Source organism: Gavialis gangeticus, unplaced genomic scaffold (assembly GCF_001723915.1).
Source record: "Gavialis gangeticus isolate Ggan-Ray unplaced genomic scaffold, GavGan_comp1, whole genome shotgun sequence".
Lineage (NCBI taxonomy): Eukaryota > Metazoa > Chordata > Crocodylia > Gavialidae > Gavialis > Gavialis gangeticus.
This window is the reverse complement of record NW_017728998.1, coordinates 43,845,084-43,866,949: the sequence shown is the minus strand read 5'-3', so window position 1 is coordinate 43,866,949 and position 21,866 is coordinate 43,845,084. Positions and strand designations below refer to the sequence as shown.

Genomic DNA, 21,866 nt, shown 5'->3' with positions numbered 1-21,866 from the left:
AAAAGTTTTATTTCTAAAGTGATTTTGTTTGTAGGGAAGTTTGGAGTGGATGGGAGGAAAGCTACCCCTTCTCTCCCCACAGACTTACCTGCAGGGCAGTGTGGGGAGAGGGGTAGATCTTGGGTTCCTTTTAAATTCCAAAGGTGATCTCCGACTTAAAAAAGTTGGAGACCACTGATCTAACTAGTATCTACAGGCATTACTATGGTCTAAACAGCAAGAAGTTTTCCCAGCCAACAGAGAAGCAGCATCAGCAAAGCGTTCTCCACCTTCCTGCTAAAGAAAAGTGGTAGAGCAGCAGGCGTCTTATTAGGGATGAGGAAGAATTCTGAGTTAAGGTGTATAAGGGTCCTCACCCTTTCCTTCCCTTCATTGCCTAGGCCCAGGTAATGAGTTCTGGATTGCAAAACCACCCAAAAAGGCACTGCTGTAAAGATGGTACTGGTTTAAGAATGATACAGGAATAGACGGTGCCCCTTTCTGACACCTGCCTCCCACCAAGAAAGATCAAGGGCAGATACCAAGAGTTCAAGTAGCAAACTCTGCCAGATCAGTAAGCAAAAACACATTATACAATTCTAAGCTTTGGAAGAGGTTACAATCAGCTCCCAACCCTCTGCCTGAAAAAATTTTGATCATCATCAGGTTCATGTTGTAAAAGGTAGCAGAGTGAATCAGGCCATGAATGGAGGGGACCAAATGAAAAATTTATGGATAACTGTAGACAGCAATGACTTGGAGCAGCAGTTAATTTGATTATGAATTCATTCTGCAACCAAACCAAGGTACTCAGTTGGGAAGGTAATGAGGGAAGCAGCAAAACAGTTATTACTGTATTGTGTCATCTCAGTGCCAATGAATAGAGAGTTCTTGCTGCACCCATATCTTGAACCATACAATCTTATCACAGCAGCAGAAGCTACCCTTAACTCAACCAAGGGGCAAGTGGAAACTTGGCAAGAACCCAGTAGCTGCCTCCTAATTGCAGTAAGTAGATTTAAAGTTTCCCTTCTTTGTATTAAAAAGGTATATCTCAGTACTGAGATGAAGCCATGGGCTCATAAATCTCCTTTTTTAAAGCCACTGGAATTCTCAAAAGGCTCCTCATATCTAAGCCTGAAACAACATAGTGCTGCTTATAGCTACAAAAGGCTGTGCCTTCAGACACTACCCTTTCTTTGTTTTGCATTTCAGAAACCTACAGAGACTCCAGCAGCTGACGTCCAAATGGATGTTGGGCCCAGGGCATCTCCAAATCTGGGTCAGGTTTTGGCCCAAGACGAAGATCGGTGGCTACTGTAGCCAGAGACCAAACCTATGAGACAGAAGAAACAGATCAAAATACAGTTAGAAACAAAAATAATCCAGCGCTGATGGCTCTGAACCCATGCTGCCTGTTTTCTTAACAGGTACAACAGATTTACTAAAGATAGGAACAGGTTAAGCCACTATGGCTTGGGACTTGCGTCTCACAACAATAGATTAGTCAGACATATCACCCAACCAATTGCATCTTGGCTGAAAGAAAGCAAGGCTAACGATTGTGGAAGGAGTCCCATGCTCTTCCCAGCACACAGTTACCAGTGTAGAAACTGCCAAACTGGATCAGATTTGGAGTCCATCTAGTTCAGGGATGTCCAACTGATGGCCCATGGGCTGCACGGGGCCCATGAGGGATTAATTCATGGCCCCTGGCTCCCATCAAGCCACCGCTCCCCTCAATTCTTCCAGCTGCAGTAGCAGAGGGAGTCTCTGGGTTCCCTGTCCCTCCTACAGCTTCTACTTTCTGGCCCTATACTAGGGGAGGTGAGGCATGGTGCAGTGCAGTTCATGGTGTTGGGGCGCCCACCTGGTGTGATGCAGCAGGGAGCCCATGGCTAGAGAAAAGAGGGTGAAGATTAGACCCCTGTGTAGCAAATTGGATGACCCTATTGATGCTCTGTTGTAATGAAAAAACAAGAGCTGTCAAATAATATTTCACACTGATCACTTGAGATATGATTTGTATAAAAATGTAATATCTTGTGGAACATGCTGCCACCACATGTCCCAGGTCTAAATCCTTAATCTGTTTCACAATAGGATTTGTCATTTATATAGACAGAAAACATCCACTAAAACATAGAATATGAACCTTCCTACTTAACAGCTTACTGGCACATTATAGCAAAGCAGTTAAGTGTCCTGTTATGGCACCAGAAGACATGGGTTTGAAGTCTCACTTCTGGACTCATACCAAGTACTGCCCTTGATGGTACATGGATAGCTCATTGTTAAAACTAGGGAGTCAAAAGCAGTTGCATGTGACGCTATCCATGTTCTTCCCTTGTGAATTGTAGGCCATAGAAACTGGGCATGCTTTTTAACCACACCATACACATGGGCCTTAAGGCTCAGTAAGACTTTGGACTCAGTGGCTTAATCTAGAGCTTTTTGACTTCTAAGCAGTTGGGGAGAGGGGGCTAACTGTATCCTCTCAAATTTCTCTAAACTAGACAGTCCCAGTCCTTTCTGTCTCTTTTTCCCCAAAAACAATCGTTCTTGGTTTAGGTTAAACTGACAGCTAAGTTTTCTGCTTTATCTTTTTGAGATGGAGTGATAAGAACATAACATAGTATTCAAAGCAAGTGGGAATTGCTGACAAGGAAAGGGATTAGGAAGTCTGGTTTTGGAAGGACAGTGAGATCTAAAAACAAAGACAACTGCTGATGGGAAGAGAGAATGCTCAATACACAAAGAAAAAGAAAGGCAGGAAAATGAAAAGCAACTCACTTTAAAGCTGGAAGCCTGGAAAAGGAAGAAAAATAAAGAAAGACAGGCCTAAGCTGAGAAGCAGAGACAATGAGAGGAAAATGAGAAAGTAGGACAACAATTCCTGTATTGTTATACAGCAGGTTTCATATGGAGAAGGGGAATTCCTGTTAATCTGTGCTCAGGTCTTCAAGCCTAAAATGTGGAGCAAGACACTCCTGTAATGCTGCAGTACAGGGTGGAGTGGATAGGTTTAGACATTGGAGAACATTATGGGAAAATAGCATAAACATAGACAAGATATGATAAAATCCTTCCAGTTAGCTTTTCTTTTGACATGCTGTTTAATCCTTCTTACATTTAATGTGAATCAGGAAATGTTTATGCTAGTGTGCATGCATTAAAAGAACACAGGTCTTCTCAGAACTCAACATTTCTGTTTTCATATAGTTTTGTGACAAACTATGACAGGTATGGCTCTGCTTGACCCTTCAACTCTTCTCCTGCTCTCAACACAACTCTCTCCCCATCCCCCTCTATGCCCAGGACACAGAAATGACTTGTTACACCAGTTATTTTGTTAATGGTGGTTCTCATCTGGGATGATGCTAAAAATCAGAAGAGTTATGGAAGGATACCTTGAATCTGAAAAAGGTTGAGAACTACTGCCCTAGACAAAGGGCAAACACAATACCTGTACAAGATCCCTACGTCCAATTGCTAGGGCTGAGGCTGCATTCTTCTGGCAGGTCTCCTGAATGTTATTCACATTCAGTCTGAAAAGGAAGGAGAGAGAGTTCAGCTCTTATCAACATGGTACATACAATGCCAGGGCTGGCTACTGCTCACAATCTGGACAGAATTTCCTAGTTTCACTGCAAAGTCAGATTGATCAGCACATTCCCCTTCTGTCATTATGTCACCAGTATGTCAACATGCTAAGATTTGATGCTGATCAGTTAAATGATTTTACCATTCAGTTTCCTGAGCAGCTTCTCTAAAGTTTGGTAATCAACTATAGAGTTGGGGGGCGGGGGGAGCATCTCCAAAGCAGTAAAGCTGTTGCTAAGCAGCACAGAAGCAGGCTGGCATTCAGTGTGTTCCTGGGCAGGAGGCCCTGTCACTATGACTAGGCTCTCTGCATCACTGAGGGGTTATTGAAAAGGTATGAAGATACTTGAAGAATATTAGGCTGCTTCCCTACTCACTGAAACAGTTAGCAGCTCTCTTACATGTCCAAGAGTTTCTATCTACTGTGCTATTCCTGTTGAGGAGTACTAGGAAGAAAGACAGCCAAGATATCACAAATGAACAAGCAAATGGAACAGAAAGCAGGTCACCTAGGTAGCCTCACAGAAGAAAATTCTTGCAGGTCTTTTAAAGAGGATCTGCAGAGGAGAAAGAAAAGTAGGCCTATTCCATTTTTTTTTAGGTTCTTTATGATGGCTAAGAAGGAAAAGATAAGACTTGTGGTTTTCCAGACAGAGACACATTAAAATCAATCAATCAATCAATCAGACATTAGACATGACCTGTCCAGACTGAAAAATTATGTACGAATAAAAGGCAGTGTAATGACAGTATTACCAGAGGCAAGAAAGTGAAAGCTGAGCAACAAGTTTCTAATCCATTTATTTACTTTTGTACTTCAATGACTAATTAACACTTTGGGGAAATACCATGCTTGCTAAAAATTTAACTCCTTCACCTTTTTGGTTAAAGTGAGAATGTTCACAATACAAATACATGGACAACAATGTAAGGTCTTCAACAAAATCAGGCAGCCCTGAGATTTTTGATGTCAACAAATACACACAAGCCAAAAACAACTCTTCAGAGCTTTCATGAGTCTGCATACTTGTTGAGATTTCTGGATTTGTTCCTTCATCATAAAGAAGCTAAAAGGATGTTGTGAAAACTGTCCATACTGATTATTTTTATTTCAAATGATGAAATTCTGTAGTGGCCACATACAAAATCTTCAGCAATTATGGTTAGAACTGGTATTTAGACCTAAGCGCCAATTATTTTGCCAGCTATTTGTTTGATGACATTTCACTTCCAGAAATTTGTAGAAAGCAAGTCAACACTCCTGGACAGACAGGAATACCACAGGAATATACAAGGTAGAAGTAAAGAAGGGAGGATGAGGTGCTCAAAACCTTAAATAGAACAAGATGAAGACTGATTTCAAAACTGCAGAATGCAGTAGTCACAATGAGGGCTACCTGAGTTTATGACTAGAAGCACAGCTTTTTAGCCTGCCTACTCACATGTATAGCTCTCCTAGCGATTTATGCACAGGAAGCAGACAAGAGATGTCCTGGATGATGACTTTCCCAGCAGCTTTGATGGGTCGGTTGTTGGCATCTGTCCCTTCTCGTTTGCTTTTCCATCTCCTTGATTTCTGCAGATAGATGGTAACATGTCACTGGGGAGGAGGACAGGAGCTACACTGGGATAAGGAATGATGTATTAGCTTCAGGAATAAACACAAGCAGCACCCAAGCCTGCCTTTCAGAAGGCTCTGTGTTCCCCACAAAAATTTTAATCATATGCCCAGGAGAACAATGACCTCCATCTGTAGGAAGTAAATAGCAAGTCAAGGCAGCAAGCTCAAGGTCAAACTCACCTAGAAGGGAATCTGCAAGCATCTGGTGTCTAGAAAGCCAGTACAACCCACAGAAGGTTTGGCAGAAGGACCATTCGTTTCTTTGTAATGGGTATGGGTCCAGTCCAAGGAACCCTCTGCACAAAGGACCACCATTGGCTTCAGTAGGAACCCTGGTTGTGGGAGGAGGTCCCCATTTGCTACTAACCGCAGACTCGAGTGCCAGAGAGTCTGACATGTCCATACTTTCTCTTTTGGCCAGGTCTGCATTGCTTTAGATATTACAGGCAAAACAGAGCTCCAAAGGCCTCAACAATGGTTTTAGCAGGGATATGAAGAAGGGATTTCAGATATTTTTAAAGACATTTAAGGTGAGGTTTTCAAAAAGCACCTCAGATCACATGCCCTACTAACTGTCAGCAAGACTTCTGTTGAAAAATCCCACTTCTAGTTTGTTTGCTTGTATCCTTGTTGCATTATGGTCAGATGTGCTGAGCCTTTATGTCAATGGCCATAAGCACTGGGCACTTCTGGTAATCTGTCTAACCTGGACCCAATTCCACTCAGTCTCATATGTGCAAATCTCAGTCCATCAGGGCAGAACTTAGGATGTTAAATAGCTTTCTTTACACCTAAAAATATACATTTTAATTTCTAACTCTGAACAGGATTATGCTGTCAGGGATGGGCCAGCATCTACTCAGACAGAGAAGCCTCCCCCTCATCCTGGGAGTTCCTTCACAGTTGCTCTCTGAGACTAATCAACACACACAGGATGGGCTGAGCCCTGCTCTTATTGGAGTCAACAGAAAACTCACACAACTTCATTGGGAGCAGGCTTGGATCTTTCTTGAGGATATCTAGATAAGTATCAACATTATTTGTTAACATGTATGGAGAGGGGAGACAGAGGTGGTATGCACTACAGCATGCTACTAAAAAGTAAACTGGCAAGCGGTTTCTGAAAAACCTGCAGGCTTCCCCACTCTGTTCTCCCTACCAATACTGTCAGTGGTACTGTCAGGTCTTTCCATTTGTGTTATAAAACGAAAAGAAGTTTGTACCCAACTTTAAAGAAGTGGAGCCATAATCTCAGCAGGTATGACACCAATGATTTCAGTGGGGAATGCCAACAGAGCTTTTGACCTGTGAAAAAGGGCCGTGATAAATCCCCGATCAGATTTGGCAGAGATTCGGTGGCCAAATCTCCAAATCCAAATCCAATCAGGAGACCCTTTAATTTCTCCGAATCAAAGCAGAACCCTCTGAATTGATTTGGAAATAGGTAGAAAAAACATTTAAAGCTGTGTCTATCTCAAGGTACCAGGTGCAGCTCGTGAGTGCTGCGATGCTGGGGCCGGTGGAGCGTCCCACAGGAGCGCAGGGCTCCCAGCACGCTCGGCAGTAGGACCGGAAGTGAACCAGAAGCACTTCCGGTTCACTTCCAGGTTTGCTAGGGAGCGCGCTGGGGCCCCTCCCCACACTCCCCCAGCTCAGTGACTGATGCCTCCTGGGTCGGGGGGGGGAGGGGGGGCACCTGGGGTCCCCTCATGGCCGATCACTGAGCTGGGAGGGATGCGGGGGGACCCATGCGCACTCCCTGGTGAACCCAGAAGTGGACTGGAAGTACTTCTGGTCCACTTCTGGGTTTGCCACCAAGCATGTAGCCTCCCCCCAGCTCCTGTGGGACGCTCCATCTGCCCCAGCATCACAGTGTTCACGAACTACACCTGGTACCTCAAGCTATATGGGGAAAAAAAACAACAACAACAAAAAAAACCCACATAAAGCTGTGTCTATGGCCAAATTGCTGATTCTCCAAATCAGCACTGAATCTTCAGATTCGACCGAATTGAATCGGGGGGGCAGTGATCCGAACCAGCGAATCGAATCACTGTCCCCAACTCAGGCCGAATCCAAATCTAATATGGCCCGTTTTGCACACCCCTACTGTGAAATACTACAGAAAGTAACATACTCTCTACTGGCTAACATAGGACAGGATTTGGTCTCATCTGCACTCAAACAGATGGAGAGTATTCCCAGGTTCCCTTAAAATATACACACTACCACTCTCTTACAGAGGGCAGATTTGAACTCTTGCTGTTTTTTGTTAGGGCTAAATCAGACAGCCTCCTGACAGGCATTTGAAGACTCAGAACATGGACAAGACACATTTTCCACAAAATGTATCAGGCATTTATTTCTAATGATGATGATGATGATGATGGTGACAATGGAAAGCAAAGTTCCACGAATGAACTGTTTGCACCACTAGGCATTAATATGTCACCAAATGAAATAAAGAAGAAATGAACTATTCAAGAGCCCTTAAGAACTTGAACTCACAAATAAAGTCTTCTCACTTTCCCTGCACTAGTGCTCTCTACCTAACAGCATAATTGGGACCAGAATTCTTCACTGCCACAGCTGCACTAGTAAGACTCAGTGACCTGGTCGTTAGAAAAAGCGCCACTTGCTGTAGGGCAGTTCCTATTACAGCTACTTTTTATGAAGCCCATCCCAGTGGAGAACCACATACTCACATGTTCATGGTACGGACCAGTGGTTCTCAACCTCATTAGGCTCAAGGCACCCCTTGGAAAATGCCAGCTTTTAAGTTCTCATTCATTTTTTTTTACTACAGAAAAACAGAACAATTCTTCTGTTGCAAAGAACTCGAGATGACCACCACAGGTCAGAATTTCTAACACTGTGGATTCCTATTTGAAATCTGTGGGGTTTATCTTGTGAATCATGTTTGTATGCTTAACTATGTTAACATTGCATGGTACCCTGCAGCAGCCTTGAAAGGATCTTAAGGCATGCCAGGGTGCCACAGCACCCTGGATGAGAATCACTGGTACAGACAAAAGGGAAAGTCTCATTGGTTTGCCTTAGTTAGCTAATTTCAGTAAGTGCCTGGAAAGAAAGTTAATGATGCAAGGAGGAGGAGGAGATGTCAGTTTTGGCATGGAAGCACAGAAGCAAGGGTACTGGGGTCTTAGAAGGTGCTGGTCCACACTGGTCCTAACATTTTCTAGCAAATTGCTGGAAACTTGGCTGGGCCAATTTTGAGTATGTTTAGTGAAGAACTTTTTCACCTGGGATAGATTCCCACATTTAGATCTGTTGTTTCATATGGATTTGGAAAAAAAAAAAAGGACATATGAGATTCTACTCTCCTTTTGCTCAAACTATTTTCCAGGGAGAATCTTTAAGACTCTACTCAGGTCCATAGCACTAGGGAGGAATAGAGCATATGCTTTTTTGGTGGGGAATGGCAAGGGGGCACTCTTGCATAGATTGATTCAACCCTTGGTATACAACAGACTTGTCAATGGTGCCTCAGATATAAAGAGGCAGGGAATGTAAGAAGTTAAGCTAAAACCTGGAAATAATCCCAGACTAAACTAGCTTCATTCAAGCTGAAGGTGGAAAATTTAGGTCTCTCAATGTCCTGACATTTCTAGCTCTGTTTTTTCCAATCTAAACCAGTAGAAACTGCCTCTACCCAGCTGCTTGAAGGAGCCTGAGAAGAGAGCCAGGAGACAAAGAAAATAGCCACACTGAAAGCAAATTGAGGCTTAACACCTTATTTGGGCATCAGAACAGAAACAAGATTATTTATGACAATCACAGGGTGGAAAGTGGCAGCAAGGAATAGCACCAAATAATGACTAAAACAGTCAACCTGCACCTACACCATCAAGCTCAAGGGTGTAATTTGTTGCAATCTGAGGTGATAATGATGGCAGTAAATGGGTTATGTAGAAACAGACAGCCCAAGAATAATCCACCGACTGCTTTGCAGCAACCACCTCCATCAGTGCATAATCAATAGAGCAGGATACAAAACACCACATGCTCAGCCTGGTTGGAATGGGTCCTCACAACAGCTGAACGTACATCCTGTCAATAGATAAGCTTTTTAGGTGGCATCATGATCTTCATAGAGCCTTTTTCATAGGGTTGTGGGAGAGATTTGGGGATTTAGGATTTAAATCATTTGTAATGGAGCTGAGGGGTACAAAACCAGGAATGCAGACTTAAACAACAAGGAATAAGCTGCACTTGATTTTGGTGGGACTTCATTTAAAAATGAAAATTTAACTTTAGGTCAAAGCTACTTCTAATGAAGTTAACAGCGGGGAAATCGGATGTTAGCTGATGTGTTCTTTCTTGCTATAAAGAAAGAACTGCAGCGATTAACTCCCATTACAAGTGTGTAAAACAAACCTGACCTGACAATGCAGCAAGGAGTTTTTAAACAAGTTTCTCTTAAACGACCAACCCCCCCCCCCAACAAAAAACAACCCAAAAACAAAAACCCCTACTTGCTATTTAAAATGTTTCCCACAGGCGCCAGTACCAGCTGCTTCTAAGGAAGGAGCAAGGAATCCCACATGGGCAATTATGGAATAACTTGCTTATTGGAGAACCTCATAGCTCCTGTCAATTAGTAGCAGCTCATGTCATGAAGCCTGAGGGTTTCTAAGCAAACTCCTCATTAGTTTAATTACCTAAATAAGCATTTAAGTCTTCTTTGACTCTTACAAAGCTTTTGGTCCTAGACTCCCCCCCAAAGTACTTTAGGTACCTAATGCACAGATTGATGGGAGTTTAGCACACAATACCTTTGTGTATCTGGGCCTTGGTCTCAATATCTAGTAGTGAGAATGCTAATTATGCAGTGCATAAAATTACACCTTTGATTTGGTTTTCCCATTGGTTCACTCTGCTCAACCAGGTGTTTTCCTGTTCCTTATTATGATCTTGAAACTCAAGTGTGTTTACCCCTTGCGGCAGCAAGGCACTGACAGTCCTCCTCCCTCTGCTTTACCTGTTGCAGGCTAGGGTGGCTTTTGCTATCTTTGGGCAATATGTCTTGTACTTGTGACAGGGTTGTTTGTTGTTTAAGGAGTTCTAGGAGTAGGTTAGATAAGGACTTGCATGAGATCGTTTAGATTGGGATGTTCCTGCCTCAAACAGGGGGTTGGACTGGATGACCTCCAGAGGTTCCTTCTAGTCCTACTTTTTTATGATCATATGAAAACAAACAAGTAGCAGTACCTTTTCCCCACCCCCCAAACTCATGGTTTTGTAACTTTCTCAGGCCCCTTCATTATTCTCCCTTTAAATCTGGACAGTTCCATGTTTTCTGCTTCTTTTTACATGGAATTTCCCCCCCCAGCTATATATATTTTAGCTGTCAGTATCCCGAATCCTTCTATTTGTGCTGTATTTCCTTGAGGCAGACTGACCAGAACTGAACAGTATGTTCCAGTTGAGAATACTGATTTATTTAATGTCTTTATGACATTAACTATATTATTCTCCAACTCCTTCATGCACCGATATTCAGATTGCTGCACAGCGAGAAGCGTTTCCACAAAGTTGTCCCTAGTGCCTTTTTAAAGATATTGCTGGAGTGCACTCTACTTAATTAAAATCAGGGACTAGCATAGATAAGGAAACAGGATGTTAAGAAGGCCTCTGGCTTTGTACTGAAATGTTACAGAAGACTGCTATGCGTTATCTCTGCCTCATACAGGACTAAAGAGGAGGTAATATTTTGGTAGTGACAAATTTGGGCTGACACCAGATATCACGACAACCAGGTGAAGAAAGGTAAAATTTAGGAGATGTGGGTTGGATGAACAGAAGTTTGCTGAAGTAAGTTTTGCAGGAACTGATACCAGCAGCAAGTGTGGTTTGATGCCAGACAAGATGCAGCATGGTAAACTCAGAGCTGTGCAAAAACTGCAAAACAGGGAGGAAGACTCAGCATACAGCCTTGGTGTATGGTATGTATTACTTGCTGTAATGCAGTCCTTTGCGGCATATGAAAAAAACCAGTTGATTTTAATGAGACAGAAGACTTCTCTAGGATCATTTTCAATTTAGAATGAACTGTTCTTCCACAGTTTACAGATAATTCTGTACAATCCAAGTGCTTTGCTACTTTAAATTAGTCTGGTCTCGCTTTTCTCTTTTTAATCTCCGTGCTTCACAGTAACATACCTATGGCTGTACATTAACTCTCTCATTGGACTGAGTGCCCTGGGATTTGAATGTCCTTCATACAGGTCACCCTTCCAAGCTGCATTGCTTGTCCTTTGCCTGCTCCTTGGCCAGTGAAAGCACACAGCCTCGCTGGCCCGTCCTTGGAATGAACTACAGTAACTGCACAGACATACAACAGGAGATCCCAGGAAACAGTGTTATTCATACCCAACATGAAAGAAGGTGCATAGGTATTACTTCAAACTCCTCAACTGTGTAGATTGATCAATCCATTAAAAACTTTTCTACCCTGTCCTTAGCCTTCCTAATTGCTTCCTCTACTCTGTGGAAGTTACCCTATTCTATGATGTCCTTAGTCTTAGCCCTCACTCAACCCCCTTTTCTTAATCAATAGGCCAGGTGGGATAAAGCCATGCTTATACTCTGGAGACCTAGAATTTGAATATATGCAACTTTACTGTGGGGTCCTGTCCCTTGCATGGAACCTTTTAGGTACAGCGCAGAGTGCATCTCCCCCATCTCTGATCTACTCTACCCTTCCTGGCACTAGTTTAAAAAAAAAAAAGTCTGTTACTCTGGTTACTCAAAGTCAGGCAAGTGGTGCGTTATTCTTGGGCCTTTGGGCAGAAGACAGGGTTAAGTTAAGGAGAACATTAGCACAGCACACAGTACCGGGAAGTCGTTAATTGCTTGTATAGACCAACGTCGCCGGGCAGAGCGAGGAGACATCTGCGTGTGAAAACGTTATACCCAGGAGAAGGAAAGACAGACACCGAGAAAATTAAGAGAAAAAGAAAAGAATAAATAACTAAAAATGAAAGAGTGCCCTGAAAAGGATGGAGCAAGGGATATTGCTCCTCATAATTTGTTCCCCAATGGGACTTACCAGAAAATAATTTCCCCACTCCCCATCCCCACTCCCTCCATACATAACCTTATTAAAATCAGCCATTTGAAGTTAGCATGAGTTACTGCAGGGTGCCCTTCATTAGCTCCTGTGGAGAACCTTAGCATTCACAAGCATTAATTAAATTAAGCTTCCCATGTACAGTAGAGAAGGATTATAAAAACAGGCACAAAAATGAAACAACTTGCCCAAAGTTACAGAGAGTCAGTGGCAAAGCTGAGGATAGAACCAAGGTTTCCCAAACCCTAGTCCCATGCTCTCATCACAGTGTTTTCCTTTTTTGGTGCTTGAAGCAAGGTTCTGAGCCCTAGATTAATCAGGTGGCATTTATTTTAACTAATATCTGCTATGGCATCCACAACACTGAGCCAGATCTTGGGAGGCCTAAGTAAAGAACAAGCATGGATGCTGAGGGGGAGATTTTCCTATGTGCAATGCCCCAGTGATCCACCGGTCCATGCAGACAGAATGAGAAGGTTATTGGGAAGGTGGCCCACAGGATTTTCCAGAACAAAAAGGGGTGATGAATCCATTGCTGCAGAAAGCCCATGAAGTTCTTCCCCTGTTTGTACCATACCAAAGATGTGCACTGTTGAGTAGTAGTGCTGCTATTGGCCATCAGCCTCATTCTTTGCAGCACACTTCAAGTGAGGGAATCCAATGGCATGCCCTCCACTCAGCTGCTCAGTGTTGAACAATTGTCCTGTTTCCCAGGCCTCCTTCAGGTTTGTAGCATCTTGCAGTAAAAGCTTCAGTGATTTCAACTTGGTACAACTGTTTATTGCATTTTTATATTAAGATCCCAAATATTAGGGTATCATGAACAGGCTCAAAAGACTATTTTACTTTCAGTCAAACAAGTGATCCAATTAAATGAATTGCAACTGAATGTTTTGAGAAAAAAAAAAGAAGAACTGAAATTGTATGTTATCTGCTGTATGTGCTAAACTATTCAGTCCCCCTTGGAGACTACCAAATTCCCCAGCTTCTCAGTGTGGTCTTTCTTGGGCTCAGCAGGGCTGGTTTGTGGAAGGGAAATAAATTAGGAGTGCTGGGAAGAAACAGAGGAAAAGAATGGCTAGTATATTAGAAGTTTGTTGAAAGTGACCTGCATGAGGCTCTGCAATAACCTTCTAAGTGGGATGGTGGGGGGCCTATTTAATGCTGAAGTGGAAAAAGAGGTCCCCATACCAGTTCAGAAAGCCCAGACCTACCTCAGATACAACTGCTGCAGGTTCTAAGAGGTGGTGCAGCTGGAATGCAATAAGATTTATTTCCCCTCTACAGCTATAATTTGGCCTTCCTTTCTGCATTCAAGTTAGATCAGTGCCAAGTTCACTGACTTGTGCCATTTCAGTCAAAACAAAACCATGAAAAAGTGTTTAACAGCTTGTGTCCAGTAGCCTTAAAAGGTAAACTGAATACTTTCCAAATGCATACGTAAAGCATAGGGTTTTTTGAAGCAAAACCCCCCCCCCACAGATTTGGACTCAAAAGAATCACTTTAAGCTCTTCAAACACTCTTTCAGCATGTCTGCATAGCACTCAGGTGCCTTAGTCAGGACCAGGAGTCCATCATGGTGGGTGCTATCATGACAAGAAACAAACAACAGAAAGACAGAACACTGACTTTCCACTGACAAGATTATTTCTGGGACCCTACTGGCTAATGGGACTACCATTAGATACACAGCCTTCTTGTTCTTGACCATTATTCTCTAAAGCAGGATTGTCCAACTGGTGGCCCTTGGACTCCCCCCCACTGCTCTTCTGCTCCTGCCAAAGTTTCCAGGCTTCCCCTCCCTTCTTTTCCTCCAGCTTGCGCTTCATGCTCCTGCCCTGCAGCATGGCATGGTAATGTGGGGGAAAGAGGGGCCACACACCAGCTGTAGCGCCTGCCCCTCAGAAACTGGACAGCCCTGCTCTACAAAGTCATATTTATAGGGGTAATGTGGATTGGAGGGGTGTGTACATTAGTGCTCAGAACACATTTCCTTTTTTGAATTTCTAAAGGAGACCTCAGAAAAATCAGAGTGAGTGATTCCAGGAAATCCAGGAGTGACCAGGAATAATGGTCACAAGCTGGCAGAGGGTAGATTCAGACTAGACAATCAGGAGGCACTACTTCAGTCAGGGCAGCTATGATCTGGAACCAACTTCCAAGCAAAGGCTCCTACCTTGGGGGGGTCTTTAAGAGGAGGCTAGACGAGCACCTTGCTGGGGCCGTTTAACCCCAGTACTTTTTCCTGCTGTGGCAGGGGGTCGGACTTGATGATCTGCTCAGGTCCCTTCCGACCCTACCAGCTTTGAAACTATGAAACAGTGGTTCAGCTGCTCTTACAGTAACACTAACAAAAGCTATATCTGACCTGAAGTGAACAGATTTCTTTGTTTGCAATTTGGTAGAGTGTGCTGTGGTGAAGGCTGAAGAACAGATGAGTTTAAAAACACCTGGCTGATCTTTGGTAACACTCAATTTTGGGCTTAAGCTTGACATGTTTGTTTTCTACCAGAAGTGGATTTTATGACTGCATTAATTCAGAAAAATAAAGCTCCAGAACCAGGGGCTGACAGTATTCAAATTTTAACTTTAAAATCTTGGAAATTAAAATGACAAAAACATTAGTATTAATACAACATAAAGGAAGTCAGATCAGACTCTTAGAAGTCAGAAAACCTCTCACTATGCCACTGCTTCCTGGAGATACAGATAGTTTCTACTCTTTCAGCTGCAAAAACTTTGTGCTATTTGGATGGCAGGACCTCAACTTGCTATACTTTAGAGTAGAGTAACCAGACAAGAGAAGCCTCCAGGCTTAGATAAAGGAATAATGGAGTCCAAAAGACATGGTCCCATACACATGCTTTATTCTGTAGAGTCTGACCCCGCAACAAAACCTTGTCACCACTGATACATGCACTATGGGAGGCAAGTCAAATGAAACTGTACTAAGATGCTTACATTAATATTTTTAGACATGCCTGTCATCTTAAAGAGTTGTGCATCAGGGACAAGCACATGGCAGAGGACAGAAGTTGTTCTTTAAATAAACTCTTATGAAGACTGAATAGGCTGCAACACTAATATTGGGCAGCAACATTTTAGAGGTCATCAAAAGGAAATTTGGATGGAGTAAGAACAAAGATAACAACTCTGTAAGACAGAGTGTTGGGGTCTATATTCAGGAATAGCTCAAGATGTGAGCAGAAGTGACAGGTTTTATCAAGGCTCAGCATGTCTGACAAATCTGCTGACTGCCTTGTACCAGCTGAGCAGGAGACAGGACTGATGGGATAGTTACTGACATTCCCTTGATAAGGGAAAAATTGTTTAAACACAAAAACCAAAACAGACCCCAAAAAACCCACACACCATTAGTGATAACATCAGTTCCTCTGTAACTGCCCTGCAAGGACTAGGAGTTCAGGAGTCTAATTCCCCATACCAACGCTGAGGAAATCTCAGGCTCTAATGCAACATACAACAATGAGCTCTGGGCCCTGCTTTAGAAGGCTGGGAAGTCATCTGCTGCTGGAACCAAAACACCAGAGCTGAACCCAGGCTTTGGATAGTTTACAAAGAAATCCTGGAATTTTAAAGGCATTTGACAATGAGCCAGCACAGTTCTGAGCAGGTCAGTTCATCTTTAAAAAAGGCTGTAAGATAGGTAACATGTATAGTATACACAACAAACCCCTGTGTCCTCCACCAAAACACTGTTTTGGAACTATATGCAGCCTTAGTCAATCATAGCTATTTCTTTCAGCTTCCAGTACAGCAATATACAAAGAAGATTGGTTTGCTTTCCCTGCCCACTCTTAACTCACCCAGGAGGAAAAGAACTAAAAACTAAATATAACCCTATACCCAAAAGTCTTGCTAGATGAGGGCTAGGTGACTGCCATGTTAGCAGATGCTGCAGTTAAAATATAGGTACTTTGGCTGACAGCTCTTTGGGGTAGGGATTGTCTTATCATGGTTTAAACATAGTTGCACAAAAAAGGCTCCAAACCCTGATAGGGATATTTAGTTGCTGCTGCAACAGAAACATCAGCTAGAAACAGAGACATTTGACCTTGGAGAGTTCCTCCAGCAGCAGCTGAGGAAGGTCCAATTTGCACTTGAGTACATCATGGAAAGCTAATAAGCACATGCCACCCTATTACAGAAGACCTCATTCAGGAGGACTCTAGTGTTGCCTAGATTTGTATTTAGTCTGAAACTGAAGCCTTCACAAGAGCTATTGGTAACAGCTCTGTGCACTCCCTCCAACAGCAGTGTTTAACAGCACACGCACCTGCATTAGACTTATCTACTGAAATGAGAGTTGGAGTCATACACAAAAACTCTGATGGTAAGGTTAAAGGGACATGAAAATAACTGGGTCAAAACAGATGGGATACAGAGAAATAACTCAAACGCTAAACCAAGGGGGTGTTCCTTTAGAGTTGTTTATAAGGCCACAATTAAGAAGCTTCTCTATCATAAGCAATGATGCTAACAGGCTATGGAGAAGAAATGTGGGTTGTTCAAGGCAAGTTATTAAGAAAGGCATTTTGGTATGATATTTACCCTCTCCTTGTAGTAGAAAGAACTGATGGAGACCTGCTCTTTCTCGCTGCGAGTGGGACTCCCACTGTACAAACGCAGATTGCCTGGAGTCTCTGTACGAATCTTCATTGGTGTGATCAGCCCACTGTGATAGGCTGATAAAGCAGACAAAGATCTAGAAACAAGGAAACAAGCTTTTAAAAGCCTTACACACAGAAAAGCCCCACAGAATCAACGGATTGGAAGGGACCCAAGGGTCTAGTCCAATCCTCTGTTCCTAAACCATCCCAAATGATGCTTTTCCAGCCTCTGCTTGAAATTCTCCAATGAAGCAGATTCTACAACTTCCCTGGACACATTGCTCTACTAAACTACTATTCTTATCATCAAGAAGTTTTTCAGATTTCATCTAGATCCGCTTTGCTGCATTTTAAACCCACTGCTAAGTGTCTTGCCCTTTGTGGCAAGGAGACAGGTTGTTTCCTTTCTTATTTATGGCAGCTTTTCAAATATTTGAAAATGCTATCATGTCTCTTAACCTTCTTTTCTGCAAATTAAGCATGCCTTGCTCTCTCAGCCTACCCTCCTACAGCTTGCCTTTCAACTCCCTATTGTCTTCATTGATCACTTTTAGAAGATGATGAGCCCAGAACTGGATAAAGTACTCCAGCTAAGACTTAAGTAGTGCTGAGCAGAGTTGTACTATTGTCAGAAAAACCAGAAAGTGCCTTATTACTGCATTCAAGTCATTTTTTAAAAAAAAGTTAAAACAGCAGACCTCTGTGGAACCCCATTTGAGCCTTTCTGCTAGCCTCGCACATTAATGCATTTATACTTACTCTTTGCTTGAGGTTTTTCAACCAGTTATACACCTACCCAATAGTAATTCTAGTTAGCCAACATTTCTCCAGTTTACTTTTAAAACTATCATGTGGGATTGTATCAAGTCTTACTAAAAATCCAAGCATATCATGCCTATTCTATTTTCTTCACCCATTGAACTAGTTACCCTCTCAAAGTCGTCAATTCGTGTTGACTGCTAGTGAGCTCCAGGAATCCTGGTTTTCTCCGATAAAAAAAAAAATCCAACATTTGCTGGTTTAAATAATAAAAAACCCCAAACACCCCAAAATCCACATTTTTCCATGAACGCATATACACAAATACATACACGTGTGCATATATATCATGCACACACACACACACACACACACACACACACACACTATATAGTGGCATTTCATTTTAATCACCAAAGTGTGGATTTTGTTGTTTGTTTGTTTTTTAAAATCAGAAAAAGTTGGATATATAGTGGGCACGCATGTGTGTATTAAATATATATAGTGGACGTGTGTTTTTACATGTATTTACACACATACATACATGGTGCTGTTTTGTTTAAAAAAAAAAAAAATCACAGAAAAATTAGGGTTTTGGGGGGGTTTTTTGTTTTTAATATCAGAAAATGTTGCATTTTTTTTTTTATTAGAGAAACCCAGGATCCCTGGTAATGTCCCCTTCCTCCTCCAGGTGTATACAAATAGATTGTTTTATATTTGCTCCAATAACTTCCCAGGCATTGAAATCAAGCAAACTCATCTACTAATTCCCTGCTTCCTCTTTTTTATCCTCTTAAAGCTGGGCACTATGTTGGCTTGGCTCTAGTCTTCTGAGAACTCACCTGTCACCCATGACTTCGCAAATATTATTGCTAGTGGCATTAAGATTTCTTGAGTCAGTTCCTTTACCATCCTGCCATGAATTTTGTCAGGTCCTGCCACCTTGAATTCATTCATTCATTCATTCATTCTCAAAAAAATCTGATGTGCTGTTTAGTTATTATGATCAACAGCTCTTCTTTGTCTATACTAATTGTGTCTAGTCACAATATATTTTGTTGGAAAGTAGCTATTGAGTAGGCCTGCCCTCCTTGCATCATTCATTAACACAGAGGTGGGCAATTACACACAAAATCTTACAGAAGATATCATTTTAACAAATTATAGATAAAAAACAAACCACACACTAAAAAGCAAACATCTACTATAATACATTTTATTTGAAATAAAATGTTTGTCCAGATTCATGGGGGTTTTTTTAGTAGTGTATACAGAAGTTATTGCATAATAGCTCAAAATAAAGTCTTACTCATATATTGTGTGTGTGTTGGGAAGAGGGGGTGTGGAGGGCTGCCTACATGCTAGGTCCCAGGAGCTGGCCAGGGGTGGGGCGAGGAAGGGAGAGGGTGCATGCAGCAGAGCTTGTCTGGGCAGTGCAATGCAGGTGCAGTTCATTGCCCCCTCCCCTCTATCTGGCCTGCAGATGCTCCTGTGGTGCTCTGCATGAGACCAAGCCCTACCAGTTCCCACCTGTCCTCACACCCACTGATGTCATTGCCCCAGCCCATGCTCACAGGTGAATGCTCATTGCTTTGGGGAGGTGGAGTGGGTGGAAAGCAGCCAGGAGCTGAAGCCCTATGTGGTGGGGCAGGAGCTGCCAGCTACAGCTTCCCCTCTGCCTGGCTGGGCATGTGGTGCCTGGCATGTGTCCCCACGGCCACCCCTGCTTCCTTGCACTACCTGCTGCCTGGAGCAGCACAGCAGGGACAGGAGGAGCCACTAGAGGTAGGGGGAAGCTGAGTGGTGGGCAGCTACAGCAGCAGCGGGATCAGTCCTGCCAGGGAAGTGTAAGCACTGGCTAGGGCTTCAGCAGTGCTGTTGTCAAGTGTGGGTAGCACTTGGTCTCATGCAGAGTGATTATAATCAATTGACGGGCTGGATCTGACCTATGGGGCATATTTTACTCATCCTTGCATTAAATTGCTCATTGAACAGTGGACCCATGGTTTCCTTGGTCTTTCTTTCCTGCCTGACATATTTACAGAACCACTTTAGTGCCTTTAACATTCCTTGCCATTTGCATCTAATTTTTTGTCTGCTTTCCTAATTTAGTGGGTGCAAGTTCTTGCTATTTCTTGGTACACGTCTTAGCAACTTGCTCTTCTTTGCATTCACAGTATGTTTCTCTTCTGATATTGAAGCTGTTAAGAAGCATATTGTGTAACTACATCAGTTTTCTGCAGATCTCATCTTTACACTGTGTTGAATTAGCTTCTTGCTAAGTCTCCAATACTATGTTGTTTAGGAATTACCAGCCTTTCTGAACCTGTTTTATCCTTCAAGTTCTCTGTGCATGGGACATTGCCAACTTTTTGTCCAGTTGGTGGAAATATCTTTACCAAAATAAGGACAATGGATTTCAGTAATTCTCATGCCTTCCTACTTGCCAAATGGTTGGTCATGCTTTGGGGCTTGACAGCTAAACTAACCTGCCACTGCTCTTATCTTCAGAATATAAGAAAAGCTCAGAAGAAACAAGAAATCTGCTTCTCTGTGGTGCTTACAACTCAGGAGACTGAAGCACTAGGGTAAGAGACCTACTGAGGGTTCCTGGTCTGAGCTTAGCACCTAGCATCGTACCACCTGCTAATCCTTTAGCACTAAAGTAAGGGTGGTAGTGGTATTATTAGATAAGCTCAACTTCATTATTTTTCATGCTTACCTGGGAGTGGGCTCTGTTGGAGAAACTGCCCGGTGCATTGTCATGGGTCTTGTGAAATATACTAGGTAACCTGTAGGTGAGACAACACACAAATTATAATTCAGTGAAGACAGGATCTGACTGTGCATAATTTCAGCTGCTTTAAGGGGTAATTTTCAGAGTGAAACATGTAGATTTAAGGCACAAACCTTACAAGTATTGACAAGAGGTATATGGCTGGGTACCTGCCCATTATTTCAACCACACTGTCCCCTTATTGTCACTCAGCATTACCCAGCACCACCACCTAATGCCGTTTCCTCAAGATAAATCCACTTCTGTCAAATCCATACTTTCAAAACTGGCTCCAAGGTGTTGGGTTGGGAGAAAATCTTTGGGTACTTGCGAATTACAGCAGCTACCACAGACATAAGGGTAGTATAAATACAGACAGAGAAAATCTACTATGACTGTTCAGAGATTTTCAGCTCTTTAAGATAACAGCCAAAAACCACTTGAGACCTATTCCTAGCACCCTGCACATGACTGACTGAGAACTGATATATGCAAGCTGTATGAAAATGTAACATGGATAAGTCACAAGCTCAAAACCCCTTTGTTAGCACTCTTTAACAGTCTTCTGCAGCTCAGGGTGACATGTCAGTGTGCAGGGCAGGGGTGGGCAAAAATGTGACTTGCAGGCCGGATTCAGCCCGTGAGGCCATTCTATTGATTGGCATACATCTGGACTGATGTCATACATCTTGACTTCAAAAAAGCCTTCGATCTGGTATCCCATGATCACCTCTTGGCAAAACTGGCCAGTTGTGGCCTTGGATCCACCATGATCCGCTGGCTGGGAAATTGGCTCTGTGGTCAGTACCAGAGGGTAGCAATTGATGGAAGTCAATAGTCATGGTGCCCTGTGACCAGTGGGGCCCCCCAAGGCTCTGTCCTTGGACCCATATTGTTCAACATCTTCACTAATGATGTGGACATTGGAGTCAGAAGCAGACTGGCCAAGTTTGCCGACAACACCAAACTCTGGGGGCAAAGCATCCACACCTGGAGACAGGCAGGCAATCCAGGCTGACCTGGACAGGCTCATCAAATGGGCGGATGAGAACCTGATAGTGTTTAACACTGAAAAATGCAAGGTTCTCCACCTTGGGAGGCATAACCTGCAGCACCCTTATAGGCTCGGCAGTGCTACACTGGCTAGCACTATGGAAGAAAGACTTGGGGGTCATGATTGACCACAAGATGAACATGAGCCTGCAATGTGATGCTGCAGCTAGAAAAGCAAGCAAAATGCTGGCTTGCATCCATAGATGCTTCTCAAGCAAATCCCAGGATGTCATTTCCCCCTTGTACTCAGCCTTGGTGAGGCCGTAGGTGGAGTACTGCATCCAGTTTTGGGCTCCACAGTTCAAAAAGAATGTGGAGAAGCTTGAGAGAGTCCAGAGAAGAGCCACGCG

General features: G+C 43.0%; 1 protein-coding gene across 1 annotated transcript in view; it reads right to left on the bottom strand.

Moving 5' to 3' along the window:
• WDR59 (WD repeat domain 59) overlaps window positions 1-21,866 on the bottom strand; it is a 113,239-nt gene that overhangs the window by 13,660 nt on the left and 77,713 nt on the right. The window contains exons 17-21 of the mRNA XM_019505803.1: window positions 20,410-20,479; window positions 16,870-17,023; window positions 5,025-5,158; window positions 3,446-3,527; window positions 1,203-1,315 (exon numbers count right to left, since the gene is read on the bottom strand). Of these exons, the coding sequence (XP_019361348.1) occupies window positions 1,203-1,315; window positions 3,446-3,527; window positions 5,025-5,158; window positions 16,870-17,023; window positions 20,410-20,479 (553 nt within the window). The remainder of the gene's footprint in view (window positions 1-1,202; window positions 1,316-3,445; window positions 3,528-5,024; window positions 5,159-16,869; window positions 17,024-20,409; window positions 20,480-21,866) is intronic.